The sequence below is a fragment of the Octodon degus genome, unplaced genomic scaffold (genome assembly GCF_000260255.1).
Source record: "Octodon degus isolate 3935 unplaced genomic scaffold, OctDeg1.0 scaffold00269, whole genome shotgun sequence".
Classification (NCBI taxonomy): domain Eukaryota; kingdom Metazoa; phylum Chordata; class Mammalia; order Rodentia; family Octodontidae; genus Octodon; species Octodon degus.
In genome coordinates this window covers 939,729-957,758 of record NW_004524845.1, presented here as the reverse complement: position 1 = coordinate 957,758, position 18,030 = coordinate 939,729, and the positions used below count along the sequence as shown (strand labels likewise).

The 18,030-nt window shown below is 37.8% G+C and overlaps 1 protein-coding gene across 2 annotated transcripts in view; it reads right to left on the bottom strand.

Annotated features, from left to right (window-relative positions):
• Slc4a4 (solute carrier family 4 member 4) overlaps positions 1-18,030 on the bottom strand; it is a 360,460-nt gene that overhangs the window by 109,276 nt on the left and 233,154 nt on the right. For both annotated transcript variants that reach the window (XM_004646547.2, XM_004646546.2), the window contains exons 8-11: positions 13,618-13,705; positions 10,792-10,946; positions 10,054-10,167; positions 7,951-8,125 (exon numbers count right to left, since the gene is read on the bottom strand). In XM_004646547.2, the coding sequence (XP_004646604.1) occupies positions 7,951-8,125; positions 10,054-10,167; positions 10,792-10,946; positions 13,618-13,705 (532 nt within the window). The remainder of the gene's footprint in view (positions 1-7,950; positions 8,126-10,053; positions 10,168-10,791; positions 10,947-13,617; positions 13,706-18,030) is intronic.

Genomic DNA, 18,030 nt, shown 5'->3' with positions numbered 1-18,030 from the left:
CATGAAAGCCAGCCCAAACAAGTAGTCTTCTTTCACAGCAATAAAGTCAAAATTCACACCAAAAACAGCTCATGAAGACTTTTCTCCTTGCATGTAAGTATGACATGAAACCAAAGATGGCCTGTTTTTCAATACAGCCAAGGAAATTAGGACAAGCCCCAAAATAGTAAAATCAAACATAAAAGAAATCAGACCACAAGAGCAAAGATCCTGAAAATATAAAATTGAATCATGATTTGTTATACCAACAGTTCATGCTTTGAGCTACTTATGGCCAAGACTTAAGGGCATCCATTTCCTATCATGACTAAGTCAAAGCAAACTCATCAATAGCATAAACTCTGAAAATGAGAAATGCATGTTGTCAGTTTCCACTTCATTTCAATTTAGTATCTCTATGTCAGAGTAAAGAATGGTTTCATTGTTATGAGTCCTTTTCTTAAGGATCTTAATAATTAGAGTAATAGGTACAATGCTGTTCAAGAAGACTGAGTGGCAATAATGAAAAAAAGTAAAAGCTCAGGTGACAAGTGACACAACTGCATAAGAAAACGAGATTTTCCATTTCTCTGATAATTTGTAACCCAATAAAATTTAAAAGATAAAATATTCCAATTGCATCAAACTGATAGTTCAGGCTTAAATTTTCCTTTTTTATTTCTAACCATAAAAAGAGAAACTTTATCCCAAAGAAAAATTGTAGTGATTTATATGAACTGTGCAGTGTTTGAAATAATAAAATTAAGTTTCTCTGGATGAGTTTTTGAAGGTTAGCCAATGAAAATGAGCAGCTCATGTCACTAGAAACAGGCAGCTGAACCTGAAATACCTACATGAGTTTTAGTGTCAAATACCCAATATGATTGAATAGAGAAGCAGAGAACAGATTTAACTATCTAAATTAAATTCAGGTCACCTGAGAATTACCTTGTACCTGCTTGAAAGTTGTGATGCATTATCTCCACTTTGAACAACTAAATCATGATCTCTGAAGATGAGGCTTTGAGAATCAGAAATGTTTCAAAGTTTTCCAAGTGATTCTCTTGGACCCCAATTTGAGAAACAGCCATTCAAACAATACCCCTCCTTCCAAATAGTATTAATGATCAGTTGCATAGACCATTGATCCACACTGTGGAAGACAGAATGCACAATCTTCTTTTTATATTTCACTGGGGTAGCTTCAGTCTATGAATTGGGGATTTCTGCCCTGAGAGAATAGTCACCAACCCCTCCTGGCTGTCTTGTCTACCCAGTCAGTTCTGCTGTTGGAGGGAGGACCCTTGTTTATAGTACCAACAAGAAATGAAAAAAGAGGATGACTTCAAAAGCATATTATCTCTCTGCTTGAAGAAAAATATTAGTCCTACACTTTAGCTAAAGAGTTTTGACTTCTAGTCTAAAAAGGATGAGAAAGACGTGTGGCCTCTACTTTTTGTTTGAAGAGCTGTGAACACGAATCTGAAACATCAAATGCCAGTATAACTTTACACAAAAATCATTTCCAGATGGGTAAGAAATTTAAATGAAAACATAAAAGAACTAAAATATGTGGGTAAATATTTTTCTAATCTTGGGACAAAGAAGGCCTCTTTAAACTTATCATGAAAAAAAGAATAAAAATCCAGATTTTTGACCGCACAAAACCTTAAATCTGTAAAGCAAAAGAAACCATAAATAATGTTAAAATGTGTATGGCAACTCTAGAAAAATGTATTTTGCAATATTTCTAGAACATAAAAATATCTTTATTATACAAAGAGTTCTTATGGGTCAATTAGAAAAATGCTAAATGTCTTAAAAGCAAATTATATCAAGGACCTAAGCATAAAGAAGTACACAGTCAATGAATGTGTGATAGAAAAAGTAGATAGTCACTTCTACTAATCATCAAAGAAAATTAAATCACATAAGAATGAGTCACAGGAATGACAAAAGTGAGGATAAATCTGATTTTTGCAAGGATTGCAGGAAATACTAAAATTATAAACCAAAATGTATATGACCTAATTCACAGAAAGCCCTGTATCCAAATTGGTCTGTGTACACATACATTGCAATTTTAATGACAAAATGCCATGAAAATGTTAATGATTATTTCTGAGTGATGGGTTGAAGGAAAAATTACATTCTATGTAACTTTCTATATTGTTTCAATATTCTACAATGCATAATTAGACAGTATCTTAAAAAGAAAGTTATATTCAAAAATAAAAGCCAAAAAAGTAATGTTCAAATTTAGCATCATTTGGGATTTCAACACCATCCAAATCACTATCATTTTCTGTTCACCAAAAGGGGGGAGGGTGTGACAAAGGTCTTTCAAACAAGAGAACAAAAGCCAAAACACAAATTACTTAACTTCGGTCAGGCAAGTCTAATGTAGAGCATCGAAAGCACATGACTTGCAGTTCCTTTCTCAAGGGAGCATCAGCCAGTAAACTTTAATGACAACTAAGCAATGCGAATCCTGTCACTATATAGGCTTGTTTATTTTTATTGACCAAAATAACCAAACAGTGTCATTCCAACAGACTAGCCCCACTTAACTTTTTCAAACTAGACTATGTTGCTAGTACAGATTAAACTGTCACTTTACATCTCCATTTCAAAAAGAAAATGCACTTTTGGGCCAAATGGAACACTTAGATAAAGTAAAATTATTTCACATTCTCAGTACAGTAAAATAATTACTGATTTGCTTTATTTTTACTGTTACAAGTTGTAAAGTCTTTGTAAAGAAGTGTTTAAGGTACTAAGGGAAATTACATGGGCATAAGAAATGATACATTTCCAGCTCAAGCAGATTGATTAAAAATTCTCAGCACAGCAGTATGTTAAAATAGAACCTCAAATTTGGAGATGCCAGCTATAAATGTTCCTTATAATGAGACAAGTTCCCTCAAAATGTGTTCTGTTGGACTCTATCAATAATACAAAATTCACTAAATCCTAAAATCTTATTGCATCCCTTTGCTAAAAGGTTTGTGAAAATAGGATTACATTTACTCTTGTAAAAAATCAAAACTACTTTCTCCACTTAATCTTCACTCTAGACTGTGCTTAGTCATTCACAATCAAATGTAGAGTTAAATAAAAATGCTTTTTTATACTTTAAAAAGCTAAGGAGAACAATTTAGAAATAATATGACCTGCCATAGACCATCCAAAATTATTTCTGATGCCAGTATCAGTCCCGAGGACTCAGTTCAGATAATATTATGAATGAAAAATTCATAACTGCAATAAATCCTGGTAAAATATATTCATACACTGACATTTAACAATTTAATTAGAAACATCTAAATGAATGGAGCAGTTCCCTTGTTTGGAGACCAAGAATATAAACAAACTGTCATGAGTTGCTGCACAAGACTAGAGAGTCTCACTGTAGAAGAGCCATGATAGTGGACCTGGGAGCGGCAAAGCTTTTGTTACCTTGCCATAGCAAGACAAAAGCAGTGTTGGTGCCACTTGCTGGAAAGGCTAAGGGGGCCTGCTATTCTTGGACTTCAGAAGGCCTATGCTCTACATCTTTATTGCTCAGCTCTAGGAAGAGGCAGTAGACCCAATCTGGAGTTACATCTTAGTTGAACAAAGGATGACTCTTGGCAAAGTAGTTCATAACTCCTACAAACCCAAACATAACTACAATTGCTCACAGCAAGAAACTTATAAATATCCACTGGGTAAGCCCAACAGTCCTCCTCAAGCTACCTGGTAGGCAAAATGCATACAATAAAGTTGGGGGATTCATGCAAATACATATGGTGACATCACAATTTTATTGTACTTACAGCCATCAAAGCCTCAACTGTTTTTTCATGCACATAGTTTCTACATAGTTCTCATTATCACCCACTTCTAATGATGCAAATCTCATTAGCCATAAGGACTGAAATAAGTGCTTAAATATAAATTCCTATCTTCAAGCAGACAAGACCTCCTGAACAGAAGCTGGCAGAAGAGCTTACTTAGAGAGCAGTCGTGCAGTGACTCATCTGTGTTTGCACAACATGTTTCTATCAGCACTCATGTCTATTTGTAGCCTGACAATAAGGCCCTGTGTGAACCATCTCTTAGCTGTCTGCCTGCAGAGCAAGGACACTCTTCTCAGTTAACTCACGGCGCTACCTGGGCTGCACAGACACCCACTGCCTCCTTTAGGAAGATACGTGACACAGCTGAAGATTTGTCGAGCTGTACCAGTGCTTTCTGCCTAGTCTTGGTCCTAGTGCATAAAAAGCCAAATGAAGCAGGTCACCTGACTTGCTAAATGCACCATGAGTGGTGTGAATACACCCACTGGTATCTCAGGAGGAGGGATAGCTGCAAAAAAGATCACTTTCATCTGAAGCTACAGGAGCTACCACAGTGGGATTCTTCCCTACTTACTCACCCAGCCCTGTACCAGCAACAGTTAAAACAATGCCTAGAGCAATGTTTGTAAAGAAATGAATTAACCTTTTGGTGGGACCTGTAAAATGACCTGGGTCTTAGCCCAAACAAAGTCCCAAAGACCTCAACTGCCATGATATCAAAAATGGACAGTAAAGTGCACATCTTTTTAGAAATAAGACACATCAACAAAGAAAACCACATAGATAATACAACTACTTGATGAATTTCTGTTCTACAAAAACATGTTAACAGTCATTATGTTTTTAAGCCTAAAATGTGTTGACAATCATTTATATTTTTATCTTTCGTTTCCAGTGTCTCTGCCACCCACTGTGACTGCTAGAAGAGCTGAATCAGACTCATGGCAGAGGACATAACCAAGATAGTTCTTAATGGAAAAATAGGCTTCTGAAGTGGAAGAGAAAGAATGTTTTTCAGTATTTCCATTCACAAAAACCTTCAAAACAGTATGTTCAAAGTTTTAACAAAATTATCAATGGCAGTTACAAAACCTACTCATCAAATAAATGATGTCTGGAAAATATGATAATAGGTTTGCATTACTTTGAGTTATCAACTCCCAAAGTGATATCCAGAAAATGGTTATTTAGTATTCTGATACACCAAACCATTTGTATTTCTTCTGAAATCTTCAAAACAAAACAAACAAAAAAATCAAAGAGCTAATTCCACTGGCACAGTCATTCCCAGGTCATGTATCACAGAGAGCAGCAGCATGTTGCCCATACATTTTTTTTTCTTTTTCTTTTTTTTTTTTTACAAGGTCTCATACACAGTTTGACTCATAGTGATCTTCCTGTCTCAACCTCCCCAGTACTGGGATAACAGGTGTGTGCCACCATGCCTGGTTCTGGGGCCAGCATAGCATATGGTACTGGGGATCAAACTTGGGACCTTGCACTTGCCAGGTAGACACTTAAGCCACCAAACTAGTCCCTGCCTACACATGTTACATGGCATGCCCTTTTCCTAAGCACCCAATCTGATAGGAGTGGAGTCCCATAGGAGAAAGCAGAACAGGTTTCAACTAACTTCTCCCTGTCTCAGAGGCTACATTCCAAACCTCAGTGTTAGGAAGCTGCAAGCTTAACAATTCAGCTCAAAAAAAGAATAAACTCACACAAGTGCCAAAATATGCTTATCTCAATGAGAGCACCCCTGAAAAAATATTAAAAATCATCTCTACAAGAAGGTCTCAGGGGTCAGGAGATAGCTCAGTTTTCTAAGGTCCTGCCTGGCAAGCACATGCACCAGGGTTCGATCCCTAGTAATATATGCTGTGCAAGCCATTGAAACTGGACATGGTGGCACATACCTATAATCTGAGCACTGGGGAGGCTAAGACAAGATGATCACTATGGGTCCAAGCTTCATAGTAAGACCCCATACCAAATAAATAAATAAATATTTTTTTAAAAAGATCTCTGTACATTCTGATAGACAGATGATTGTTTTTGTTCAAACCACTTTCTCAAAAATCACAGATTTCATTTACTTTGTTAACAGTTGGCTGCCCGTTGTATCTCCTACATGCTGGCCTTGGTGCACTGGCTTGCTTTTTTGAATGATCTGTTACAGTGATCATATATGGTCATCTTGATGAGGAAGAGCTGCACAATGTGGAGATGGATCTGAGCTTCTAGAACTCCCATTGCTGACCTCACAGGACAAGTTATCTGTTCCTATCTCAGGGATGAGCAAAAGGGGAGAGGGAGAGGGAGAGGGAGATGGGGAGACAGTCTCTTTGTGTCCTTCATCTCTGATTCTTACACTTGGTCTCTAGAACCTGTGCTGCTGGTCTCTCATGGATAACACAAAGATAAGTGTGCTTTATTTTTAAACTATTAATTGTCGTTAAGACTTAAAAGTCACAAGATATTACTGAGAATTTGAATGTCCAACCTCTCTTTGAAAATCAGAAAATGAAACAATTTTGGGGACATTCACAGGGAAAAAAGCAGACGAGTGGAAACTCCTCTTTCTAGTAGATTGCGAGTTCTCAGGAGTCATCACTGCCCTTGTACTGCAAGGAAGCCCACAGCAAACTGTGTGGACAGGGCCAGACCCAGATGTCCAGTCACCCCAGCCCCAGGACATACATGCGAGTCAAAAGAAATAGGGTGACATCAACCCTGAGGCTATCTACACCAAGAAAAACCCATTTAGCTGAGCCAGTAAGCCAGGTAAAGCATGAAAGATGACAAAAAAAAAAAAAAAAAAAAAAAAAAAAAAAAAAAAAAAAAAGAGGGCAATAGGTTATGCAGCAAAACTAACAGACAAGGCTTTTTAAACTAAAATGCAATAATTAGGACCAGCCAAATAGGTGAGCAGAATAAGCACCTACTTAGGCAAGTGCAGGGACTGGATTGGATCTCTGGCACCACATGCCATGCTGGCCCCACCCCCAGGTGGGCTGAGCTGACCATGAAGACCAGGTGAGCTGAAAACAGGGGGATGACTACAAGTCAAGCTGCATACTGAGACCCTGTGCCAAATACATTAAAAAATAAAATAAAATGCAATAATTGCTTAAAGTAATTTCTCCTTTATATTGGGAGCAACACAATTATATAGAATAGCCCCATCTTTTTGTATTCAGGAAGAAATCTAGAACATAAGTGAGGAGAAAGGAGAAATGAAAGAAAAGTGATTTTTAAAATTAATTCCATTTTAAAAAGCTGGCCGGAAGCATTTGTAAATATCACATTGATTAGACATTAATAAATAGTAAAGTGGAAGAGATAATTTGAAAAGGACTTAAAATAACCTCTTTTCATTAGTGTCTCAGCTTCATTTATTCTTCTGTAGGAAGTTTATAGCACAATGTCTATTTTTTAAAGATTAATTTATACAGTTTTGTACATATTGTTCCAATCAATTTAAGGGAACTTCTTTTAACCATTAAAACTGTGGCTATTATCGATGCAAAAGGAAGGTAAACACTACCTTCAAAGTAACCAACAAACTGTGGTTACAATTAATGTTTCCCAATTAGCCATGCCAAAATCCTTACAGTTTAATGGGAGACAGGTCCAAGTAGAGAAAAAACAACTTGCAATTTGTGTTCATTGTGCAGAATTCTACTGGGAGCAAATCACTGCATTGTCTGATGACCCTATTTGCTCATACAAAAACAAAGGTGAAGAGTAAGGAATCATGTCTGTATTCTGAGTCATTTTCAAGTTCCACAGAACAAACTCCGTAATTTCAGGATAGCAGAACAGCAAAACTTTGTGCGTTGCACACAACAAGTAAAGCAGCTGATATGCTTTGCCCAAATAGAATTGTGAATTCTCATCTCCTCCCATCTCCACTGGTGACTCAAGCCAGATTTCATCGAGCTATTTCTGTAATTACTAACATGCTGGAAATACAGCACCAAGCCAGAAGCAAACTAAAATGCAACCTCCACCAAAAGGAAGAAAATCACGCTGAGTAACTGAAAGGCCATCTGCTTCCAACAGAGCTGCAGGGGTGAGGGTGACAATCTGGGCTGTACTATTTGTGTCCTCCCCAAACGAGACCCACCTGCATGTTGTCAGTGGCATCCCCAAGCAGTCCTCCAAAAGTGATGGCATTAGTTACAGTTGCCAGATAGATGAAGAGAATTGCTGAAAGAGCCTGAATATTTAAAGCATCATAAAAATCACTGGCAAAAAATGGTGCTTTCCTCTTTATGTCTTTAATTAATCCACCACAGAACCTGGATAGGGAAAGAGAGCAAACATACATGTGAGCAAATACAAAATAAATGACAATAAAATCTACCAAAATTTAATTAAGCATACCACAAATAATTTGTACTTCAGACAATGACAAGACACAATTTAACCACTTAAGATGAGAGCAGAAAACTGCACGGGAATGAATTTTCTTCTATGTCTCCTTTTCAATCACCAAATAGGTGCCATATTCCCCAAGGATCATCTAGTGGGTCTTTAGATGAGAGGCAACTGTGAAATAAACTAAAACTTTTCATCCCCTAACAGAAATGTCTCCCTGTGTGAGCAAGTCATCTGTACTACTTCCTAATCTTGTCACAGTCCTTCCCTTCCCCATCTATCTCCAATCATCTACCCATCCTATAAGTGCTCACTGAGAGCCTCTGTTAGGCCCATACTACAGCACCATTCTGGGTTCTGAAGCACAGCAGTGAAAATCCATGGACCAAAGGCCATTACACATGTGGAGTTTGCTTTCTGGGGACACGGGAAAGATAACAGACAAAAAAATCAGTAAAATGTGTAGCACTACAATAAGGACAAAATTAAGTGGAGAGGAGATATTTAAGTTTTAGACAAAGTGGCAGAAAAGGCCCCTCATAAGGTGACTTTGGGGTAGAGCCCTGTAGGAGCCAAGGGAGGCAGGCATGGAGGTGTGCCACAGAAGGAGGGGCAACCCAAACACATGGCAGCTGAGCAGGTGAGCCAGCTGATGGAGCAGCCACTTCCCTCCCAAATAAACCTCTCAGCTCAGCCTTCTGATGAATTCCACAGCTTCTGCACAGAATGCCCTGTGCTAGGACAAGGTGGTCCAAGGTGGGTACCTTTATCAGTACTTTAGAGTACACTCCTGCTTACTGAAAGTGTATTGTGAAACAATGGACTATGTTACAATGGTGCCAGCCTCACACATCCTATTTTCATATTTAACTTTTGACTGCACCAAGGGGTCCCATTAAAGGTCTGGCCCACACCACTGCAGGCTAAGTGCACTCCATGCTAGGTGCACAATGATAAAACCACATAACACAATCCTCAGACTACACCCCTACCACTCCACTGTGTGTGTGTCATTAGGAAATGGGCATGAGAGAAAGTGTTGTATTTTTTATTCTCTAAGAATAAAGAGAACAAAACAATTTCCTCCTAATTTGGGAGAGAAATCTATGCGGTTCATTTAGAGAGGAAGTAACTTTATCTTTATCATTTTAGACTTAGCTGCATACTAAAATGACACACTGTTTTTGTTTTGTTTTAAATTTCAATATGTTTTTTAAAAAGTTGTATCTTTCTTATTAAAAATTTTACTTAACCCAAAGTGATAAAGAGAACTTGAGAGTGGAGAACCAGGAAAGGAAAGGAGCTGCAGCCTTCTGGGTTGCCTGGATTCCCACTTTAGGCATAGGCAGGTTAGGGATGAGAGCCAGGACTAAGAGCCACTCACACTGCTCCTGCTCACTCACTTGGGAGTAAACAGACAGGCTGTGGTGGAGGCCCCATGAGACAGGCTACAGTCTCCAACCAATGCAGCTGTCACCATGCCTGCCACACAGTCTGCTGTCAGCCCACAGGCACTGTGTCCAGTGTCCTCCCTGCCCTGTTCTGCATGCATTGCCTATGCCCCTTCTGCCTGCACTGTTGGCCTCCTCTCCCTACTCATCTAGACTTGCTGTACTACATTCCCATCATGCTGCCCTAGTCCTGCCTTATGTTTTCTCATAAAACCATCACTTTCAGTGCACTGCTAGCCCCCCAGTACCTATGTCCAATAGGTACTCTATTGATATCTGTTCCCTGAACAAATAGAAAACACAATAAATAAAATGAGGAAGGTAAACTCAGAAAGGTGAAAGGAAATTTAGATCCAAAGAAAACCTTCTCAAGAATGGCAAAAGGGTCCATCAGTTACCGTCCAGTCCGCTGCAGCTCTTCACAGTCCCCGTGGCCTCCTCCTCCATGGCCACCATCATGGGGCGTGTCCCCGTTCATCTGAACACTGTCCCCACCTGAGTACATGTTCTTTCTAAGAGATACAACAGAGCCCAAGCGGGGATCAGTTTACTGTATTCACTTGCTTCCCTGTTGATACTAGCTTATGGGAAGGAACACTAAAAACCTTCTGGTAGACAAACCATTACTTTTTTCTGATGCCTTAACAGACAGTTCTTAAAATGTCATAGTCAGCACCAAGACCAAGGATTGGATGGAGAGACAAGCTGAATTAAGGGTATAAGAGGGAAACTTCCACCTGGACAATAAGAGATTTCCAGGAAATGGTTTCTCATCAAATACCTCACACAATTTCTCAACATCTTACAGCTTTGCAGACTCATTTTGAATAAACTGATTTTTCCACATGTACAGGGAGTCCCCAAAACACCCTAAAATGTCTGTTATATATGCAAACATCAGGATATGAGCTCTCTAATTTGTAATCACTGAAGAAAATCAAAACATTAAACATTTATTTTATACTGTCAAGGAAATGTGAAACCATGACCTGTAAATGGTTCCCATGAAGCAATACATTCATGGAGACCTAAAAATATTAGGGCAGCAGTTTGACCCTGCTGTTCCTTCCCAGATACAAATGCAGCCCCATGGGATTCCTGGCATCTTAAAGCTCCCAGCTGCTGAGCAGTCTTACCTCTTGTCAGATGATGGCAGACTCTTAGGAGGCTCTATCCTGATGGCTGGGTCCCACTCCCCTGGTGGAAGAACAATGACCTCATCTAGAAACTCGTCAATCCCAGCGATCAGGTCATGTCTGTCTTTTGCTTTATAAGCGATGTCATGGAAAACCTGCAGAAAAGCAAGAGATGTGTTGGTCCAACAAGGGAACTGTTAACTTGCATCATACCTCACCAAGCTGAAAAACACAATCCATAATACACTGGCATTATTGCCATACAATATTCCTATATTCTATACTATTTGGCTTGTTCAAAATTTTTATTTTTAATTTTTTTTATGGTGCTGCCAAGCTTCTTGTAAGCGAGCCAATGTTCTACAACTGAGCTACACTCCCACCTATTTCAAGTCTTATGAATTCTTACAGTGATCTCAAACAATACAGGTGCAGGTGAGGAAATAACTATTTTAAATAGGGTTTATTCCCTATCAATACTGTAAAATTACATGCCTTTCACTACCACTCCCTCAGGACTATTTCTGATAGAGTTGCTAAGGAGCCAGATGAAAACACTTTGGAGAAATACAATGAAGAGTCATTCTCTAACACAGAAACTACTAGAGCAAACAACTACTGATAATTCAAGAAGGAAAAGTTCATGCTGAGGATTAAGATCAAGTTAAGATTCAAACACTGTGGTTTTCAAACCATAAATGGCATGTACCACTTAAAAAAAGAGAGAGAAATCTGAGTTATATCAGCAACACACAAAGAAAAGAATCTACTTACATTATCATTTGTCTCTCTTTAGCAAGGTAAGAGCTAATCTATCCAAGGCAACAAATTCCACTGAAGGAATTTACTTTTGACAACTATTCTATTTTTCTAAACAAGGTGACCATCTGAAAGTTCTAAACACATAAACTTACTTCATAAGTCAAATAATTCAACTTCCAGAAGAGATGCCCCCTGTTCCACACCTTACCTACTCATTTCAACTAACTCTTTTCCATAAAGGCAGTTTTAAAAGCTGTCAATCAAATGACAATTTAATGGTTTGGTGATTATAGGGTAGGCAGAGGCAACAAAAGGTACCAACTCATCTTGTGGGAAGACACTACCAGCTTGCTTTTATTTTCTCCAGCTATCTCCACTACCGAGACTGGGGAGTGACACACTTTCCCAGCCAGCCCTGCAGATAAAGACTGACAGCTATAGCCAATGCAATAGAAGAGAAAGGCTATTTGGGAAAATCTTAAAATACCTAGTTAAAAAAAACAGAAGAGGCCACATTCCTCACAGTATCCCACCCTTTTTTCCTGCACTGAATGGAGATGAAATGACAAGCTAGCTGTGCACAGTTCACAGTACTAATGGGATGGCATGACAGGCCATCTGAAGAGGACCCTTAGCCCTCAGCTGAACTCCAAACAATTAACACAAATCAACCTCAGCTGCCACCTACCTCCTGACTTTCTGTTACATGAAAATGCTAAACCCCAGTTTAAGCCACGATAAGTTTATAAATTGCAGCCTAAAGCATTCCTAGTTAATTGTATCTTAAAGCATTCCTAGTTAATGCATCTTAAGAGGGAGACTTTTAAAAAGAAATAAATTATAAACATGCAAAAAATAAATAAAATGAATTTACTACACTCAGGGAAAAAATTGTTCCCTCAAGGGAAAAATAACAACATAACTATACTACAAAGCTCTCAACGCCAGAAAACAACAACTACCTGCATTATCACCAGACAAAGCCCTTACTCAGAAAAGGGTCAGTTCTTTATCTAACATGGAAAAACCAACAAATCAAGCAATGACATAAAAGCAAAACACTTTCAATATTAGAAAAAAAGACACAGAAGCAGAAGTTAAAGAACCTATATCCTAATAGTATTTTTCTTATCATGAGAATAGTCAGAGTTTTATTTAACCTCAAATGTGTATACAACATCTCAGCTTTTATAAGAGTGATTGAGATCATAATCCTGAAGCACTAGACCCTGCAGTAGCTATTGCTCAGCTAGGTTACACACATGTCACACCTTCCCACCTTTTTTATAGCAAGAAACTATAAAAACATGTACTCTCTAATACCTAGGAAAAATACACTCACCATTTTTGTATGTGTTATTATAAAACATGATTTCCAAACCAATATACTATATAGATAGTTCATATATTAAACATTTTAACAGATAAAGTTAAAAACAATGACATTAAACTTTTTAAAGGATATTTAACATATATCATTTTAAAGAACTGCAAGTATGTGATGATCTGATCAAGATAAATGTACATCTATCTCCTCAGATGTGTCTGTGCCAGGAATATTTAAACTCCCATTTCCTAGCTATTAGAAAGATACAATTAATTTCAATTATGCTTAGCCTACCATGCCTCAGATCATCATAAACTGCACGCATGTATTGGAATATCAGACTATAAGCTGCAACAAGTTATGTCAATTAAAATATTTTAACTTTTTGAAAGAATTAAAAATGTTGAGAAAAAGAAGCAAAAGATGGGGTTAACTCAATGATAGAACATTTACCCTGATTCACTGTTCAGTGCCTCAAATAAAAAAGGAAAAGAAAAACACGTTTATGTGTTTTCTTTCAACACTGAGTTATTACAGACAAAATGTATGCATTACTTTTGGAAAAATCCACTCCATAGGTTACAGCAACACGTTTCCACCAGCAACTGTCATGCAAAGGCCTGCTGACTGCATGTTTTAATGAAGGAACTATGCTGGTGTCTCTGTGGATATGCTGACCTGGGCGGGTAATCAGCAGGAGGAGGACAGTGACAGAGCCCCAGCTTCCCGTAACCTACCTCATCAGACATCAAGGTCGCGATGGCTCTGCCAATCTCATGGTAAGATTTGGCTTTCCCCTTAGGACCTAAGAGAATGAACAAGAACCTAATGGAAAAAGGAAAAAACAGAAACTATAACACAAATTTTATCAAGCTTAACATACATAATGGTGAACATTTTTACTTTAGTTCAGAAAAATTTAGGTCTAGAACTCATCTTCAAAACAAAGGTTATGTTCTTGGTACTCTGAAAGATACTCTTTCACACAGTTGCAAAATACAAATCATTGTTTGGTTTAGCTGGAGGCAAAGGAAACTTAAGATGCCTCTTCCTGAGTAGGAAAGTTTTGCTTTATGTACTGTATGAGTCATTCCAGTTTTCATTTTAAACTTTCTTCTTTCTCATTTCTACTGACATTTGTAATCTTTAGAGCAAACCTGTTATGCACAATAACTAGTAAGACAGTACACTAGTAGGTTTACTGACTTTCCTGTGCCAACATACGCAGTGAAAATGGTTCTCTCCATACTTGTGAGAAATTATTTCTACTCACAAGTGGGTGAAAATCAGCAAATAACAAATCTTCTACAAGTAAGCTACATGCTGATAGCCAAAGAAAGGAAAAAGAAATATGAGAGAAATTCCCAATAAAATATCATTCACACACAGACAGGTAAGACAATTTTGTGGGTGTCCTCATTCTCCTTTCCAAATTTGTTTTCTTAATAATGCACAGAGCACTGCTCCATATCTCACAGGTTCTGAACCATCCAGCCCTCAGCTTGGTCCCACTTATCATGTTGGAATCCCACTGGGGAGGAAGGAACCTGCTAAACAAATGAATAAGGAAAAACTCAACAGAGAGTGATCTGGATAAATCCTCACCTTGATACTAATCACATCTTACCTAACATTGAGATGAGGAGAACAACATAAATAATGGTATTATAGGCCTGTGCTGCTTTTTAAAGCCTGCTGAACATTTCATATTCATCACCCTATTTCAACCTCCCTACAAGCCTTAGCAAAGAAAACTGTTCTACTACTGCTGATAGCTGTGAGGAGACTGAGGCTGATGGATGTAACTGATGAGCTTCTTAAGTGATGGGTGTCAGGGGTCATTAGGCCCTGGGTTCCTCCCTCACACCAAAAACAAAACCAAAAGAAGACTAAATGAATGACTAAAGATAGTCAGGCCTTCTTACATTCTGTTCTTTTGACCAAATAATCTGCCTAATATCAACTGCCCAACCAATACACCAGGCCTGTGATTGAACAAAGGAAAAACATCTCTAAGTAGCTTCTACAGGTAACTTGGCAATTTTTTGTATCAGGGATGGCTTAGCACTTTACTTTGACAAATGTTACTATTATTTACTTCTATATCTTATATTAAATTAAAAATAATTTACAAATAGTATTCTATAAAACGTTAGGTTCTATTTCAAAATACTGTATATTGAATGTATAATCACATTTTTCTTATAAATTCAAAAAAGAAAGGAAAAATAACCCAAAATTAAGTCTAAGATTTTTTTTTTGTGGAGCCAGGGATTGAACTCAGGCCCTTTGCATTGGCTAGGCAAGCACTTATTCTACTGACCTATCTCTTCAGCTGTCTTATCTCCCCAGCCCCCTAACCCAAAATTAAGAAAGCAAAAAAAGATCTGAAAGTTTGAATGCTCAGATTTTACTTAGAATAACCATAAAACCATTGAGCGTTTATTTGTGTAGAAACCAGCTATGGAGTGAAGTGGCACCCTGCTGTTGAGAGTCAACACAGCCACTAAGTAAACTAGCAAAAGGGCCAGCATGAAGGTTCACAAGAATCAGTGTTAGAAGGGGCCAGGGAGATGGCTCAGAAGAATAAGCACTTGCCTGGCAAGTGCAAGGGTCTGAGTTCAATCCCTGGTTCCACCAAAAAAAAAAAAAAAAAAAAAAAAAAGCACATACAAGCTATAGAGGGATTTGTTCTATTAGTGTTTGTAAATAGGAGATCATGGATGCATCTTGAACAATAAATAACCACTAGGCAGACAGTATGCAATGTGTTAATTATTGAAACTGTCCTACCAATTTGATTTGAAACTGTCTTATTGCTATTTATTTCTCAATAAAATTATGGAAAAAAAAAAGAAATCAGTGTTAGAACTGCATCTTCATTTTGTAAAGACTGATGTTCAATTCATTCTAGAACTGTTCTTCCTTTGACACTGACCACTTGGTATACAACCATATATCTGCATGCAGCAATATAAAGTGCTGTACATAATAGTGAAGTGGATGTTTTAAAAGGGACTGATCTCTGGTTTTAGTGCACTGAAAAAACATTTAAAATGTAGTCACTAAAGCAAGCTATAAATCCCACTAGGAAATACTAGTGGATGACTACATTTTCTGGTTCTATTTTCCTGTCTACACATGGACAGCTGCCAAGAAAACAAGGGTACTATTGTAAGCAAAATGTGCAAGCACGATGCCATGAGAAAAACTGTGCAGCACCTGGATCCTTATTGTGCTTTTAATAACAGATTTCTTTTGACTGCCATTTTGCATTACTTCATGGCACCTAAGGATTAACCTCTGAGTAAAGTATGATATCCAAAACCTTTCCCAAACCACCCTTAGCTCTTCCTATCTCTCATTAATACCCCATCATGATTCCCAAGTATGACTACATATTATATAAACTATCAGCTGACACTCATAATTACCAGTTTGATTATATGGCTCTAAATTGAAAGATTGACTTGCTAGTAAAAAACCTCTCTCAGTCACTAATAGTACTTAAACTTGGGCAGAAGATGGATGACTCTTCCAAAAGGGATTGAGTCTGAGCCTTGAGTTAAATCCTATGAGGTGAGGTGAGGATACACATCTTCCATACAACATGTTGTTCCCCATTAAATAATAGCAAATAACTGGAAGTGATATTCCAATGTTGTCTATGATGTATATTAGGCAGATAAACCCAATCTGAAAATTACAGGATTAGTAACCTTAGATATAAAGGTATTAGTACTCTTCTTGGGAACTTTTAAAAAGCTATTCCTTTCTTAATGAAAAATCACCAAATGCCAGATAGAAACAACATGGTGACATGTTGTTAAACTTTTCAGATTTCTCTAGAAACCACTCAGTAAATTCACCCTCTCACAGCAATTATCAGAGAGAATCTGATAATCCGGGTGGTAAGAAACATCACTCAATCCAGGAGCTTCATCTGTAGGAGCAGAGACCCTACAGATGCCTCTACTCTACAAAGCACTATGGAAACAAGATGCACCATCAGAGAACACTGGGCATACAGAGCCACCTCTGCCTCAGACAGGTTCTCACCCTTCTCCCCTTGAAGATGCAAAGCAGTTCTAACTCAATGATTGAAGTACAGGCTGGCAAACACAGCTTTTATCATGTACTGAAAACTCCTTTCACAACCAAAGCTGGTTTTTGTCAACCGACAGATGTTATTTTTAACCAGAAGCTTTTTTCTTTATTAACAAATTAGAGTAAACATCACATTTGTGTAGCTGGAAGGGCAGAGACCATGTTGACAGCTCAGAAAAAAATAATTTATGTACTAAGATCCTTTTATTCACTCATAATGAAATAAGCCAGACTTTGAATTTTTAACAGTGCCTGCTTGTTCCAAGCATCTTCATGAGGCTTTTTTCTACTTTTGTGAGCATTCTCAAATGACTAATTATGCCTGGAAAGGATGCCTCTAGCGTTCTCCATAACAAAAAGAAGTACCAGATGATGTGCTTCTGGAAGCAGTAGCCAATGCTCACATTCACAAAATAATTACAGGCAGAGACAGCAGAATATCTGAAATGGAGCAGCCTTCCTAAAACACTCCATCTTTGCAAAAAGGATGTGTACCCCCCTTTCCTGATACAACACAGCTATTTCTAGAATAAACTCAGCATGCACTGATCTCCCTTCTCCCAAATCATCAGTGAATCAAATAACCCATTTATTCCTACTTAGCAGCTTTGGAAAATGTCACTAAAACTGCAGCTTCCACAATGTATTTGTGAGGATCACAAACTACCACAACCAACCACATTACCTTTGACTCACACCAGCTAGCAATTAGACTAGTGGGCAATATAGAACTGAACTAGTAGGGCCTCTATGGTTGTTTTTAAATGGCTCTAAAAAATAAGCACACACTATTTTTCTTAGTCAAGTAATTATTTGCATGTATCTATCTATCTAATGCTAAAAGGGTAAATATCTTGTTATCTTGTAGTACTAAATAACCATTTACCTTAGATATACAATTCAAAACCAGAAAATTATAAAGTAATCTAGGGTTTTTAATATTGTTCATGGAACAGCCCTAAAACCTTTTATTCTCACCCATTTTAAGTATCTCCCTAGGGTCTCCCTAAAATCAAGAGTCAGAAATCTGCAGTTTTATTTCC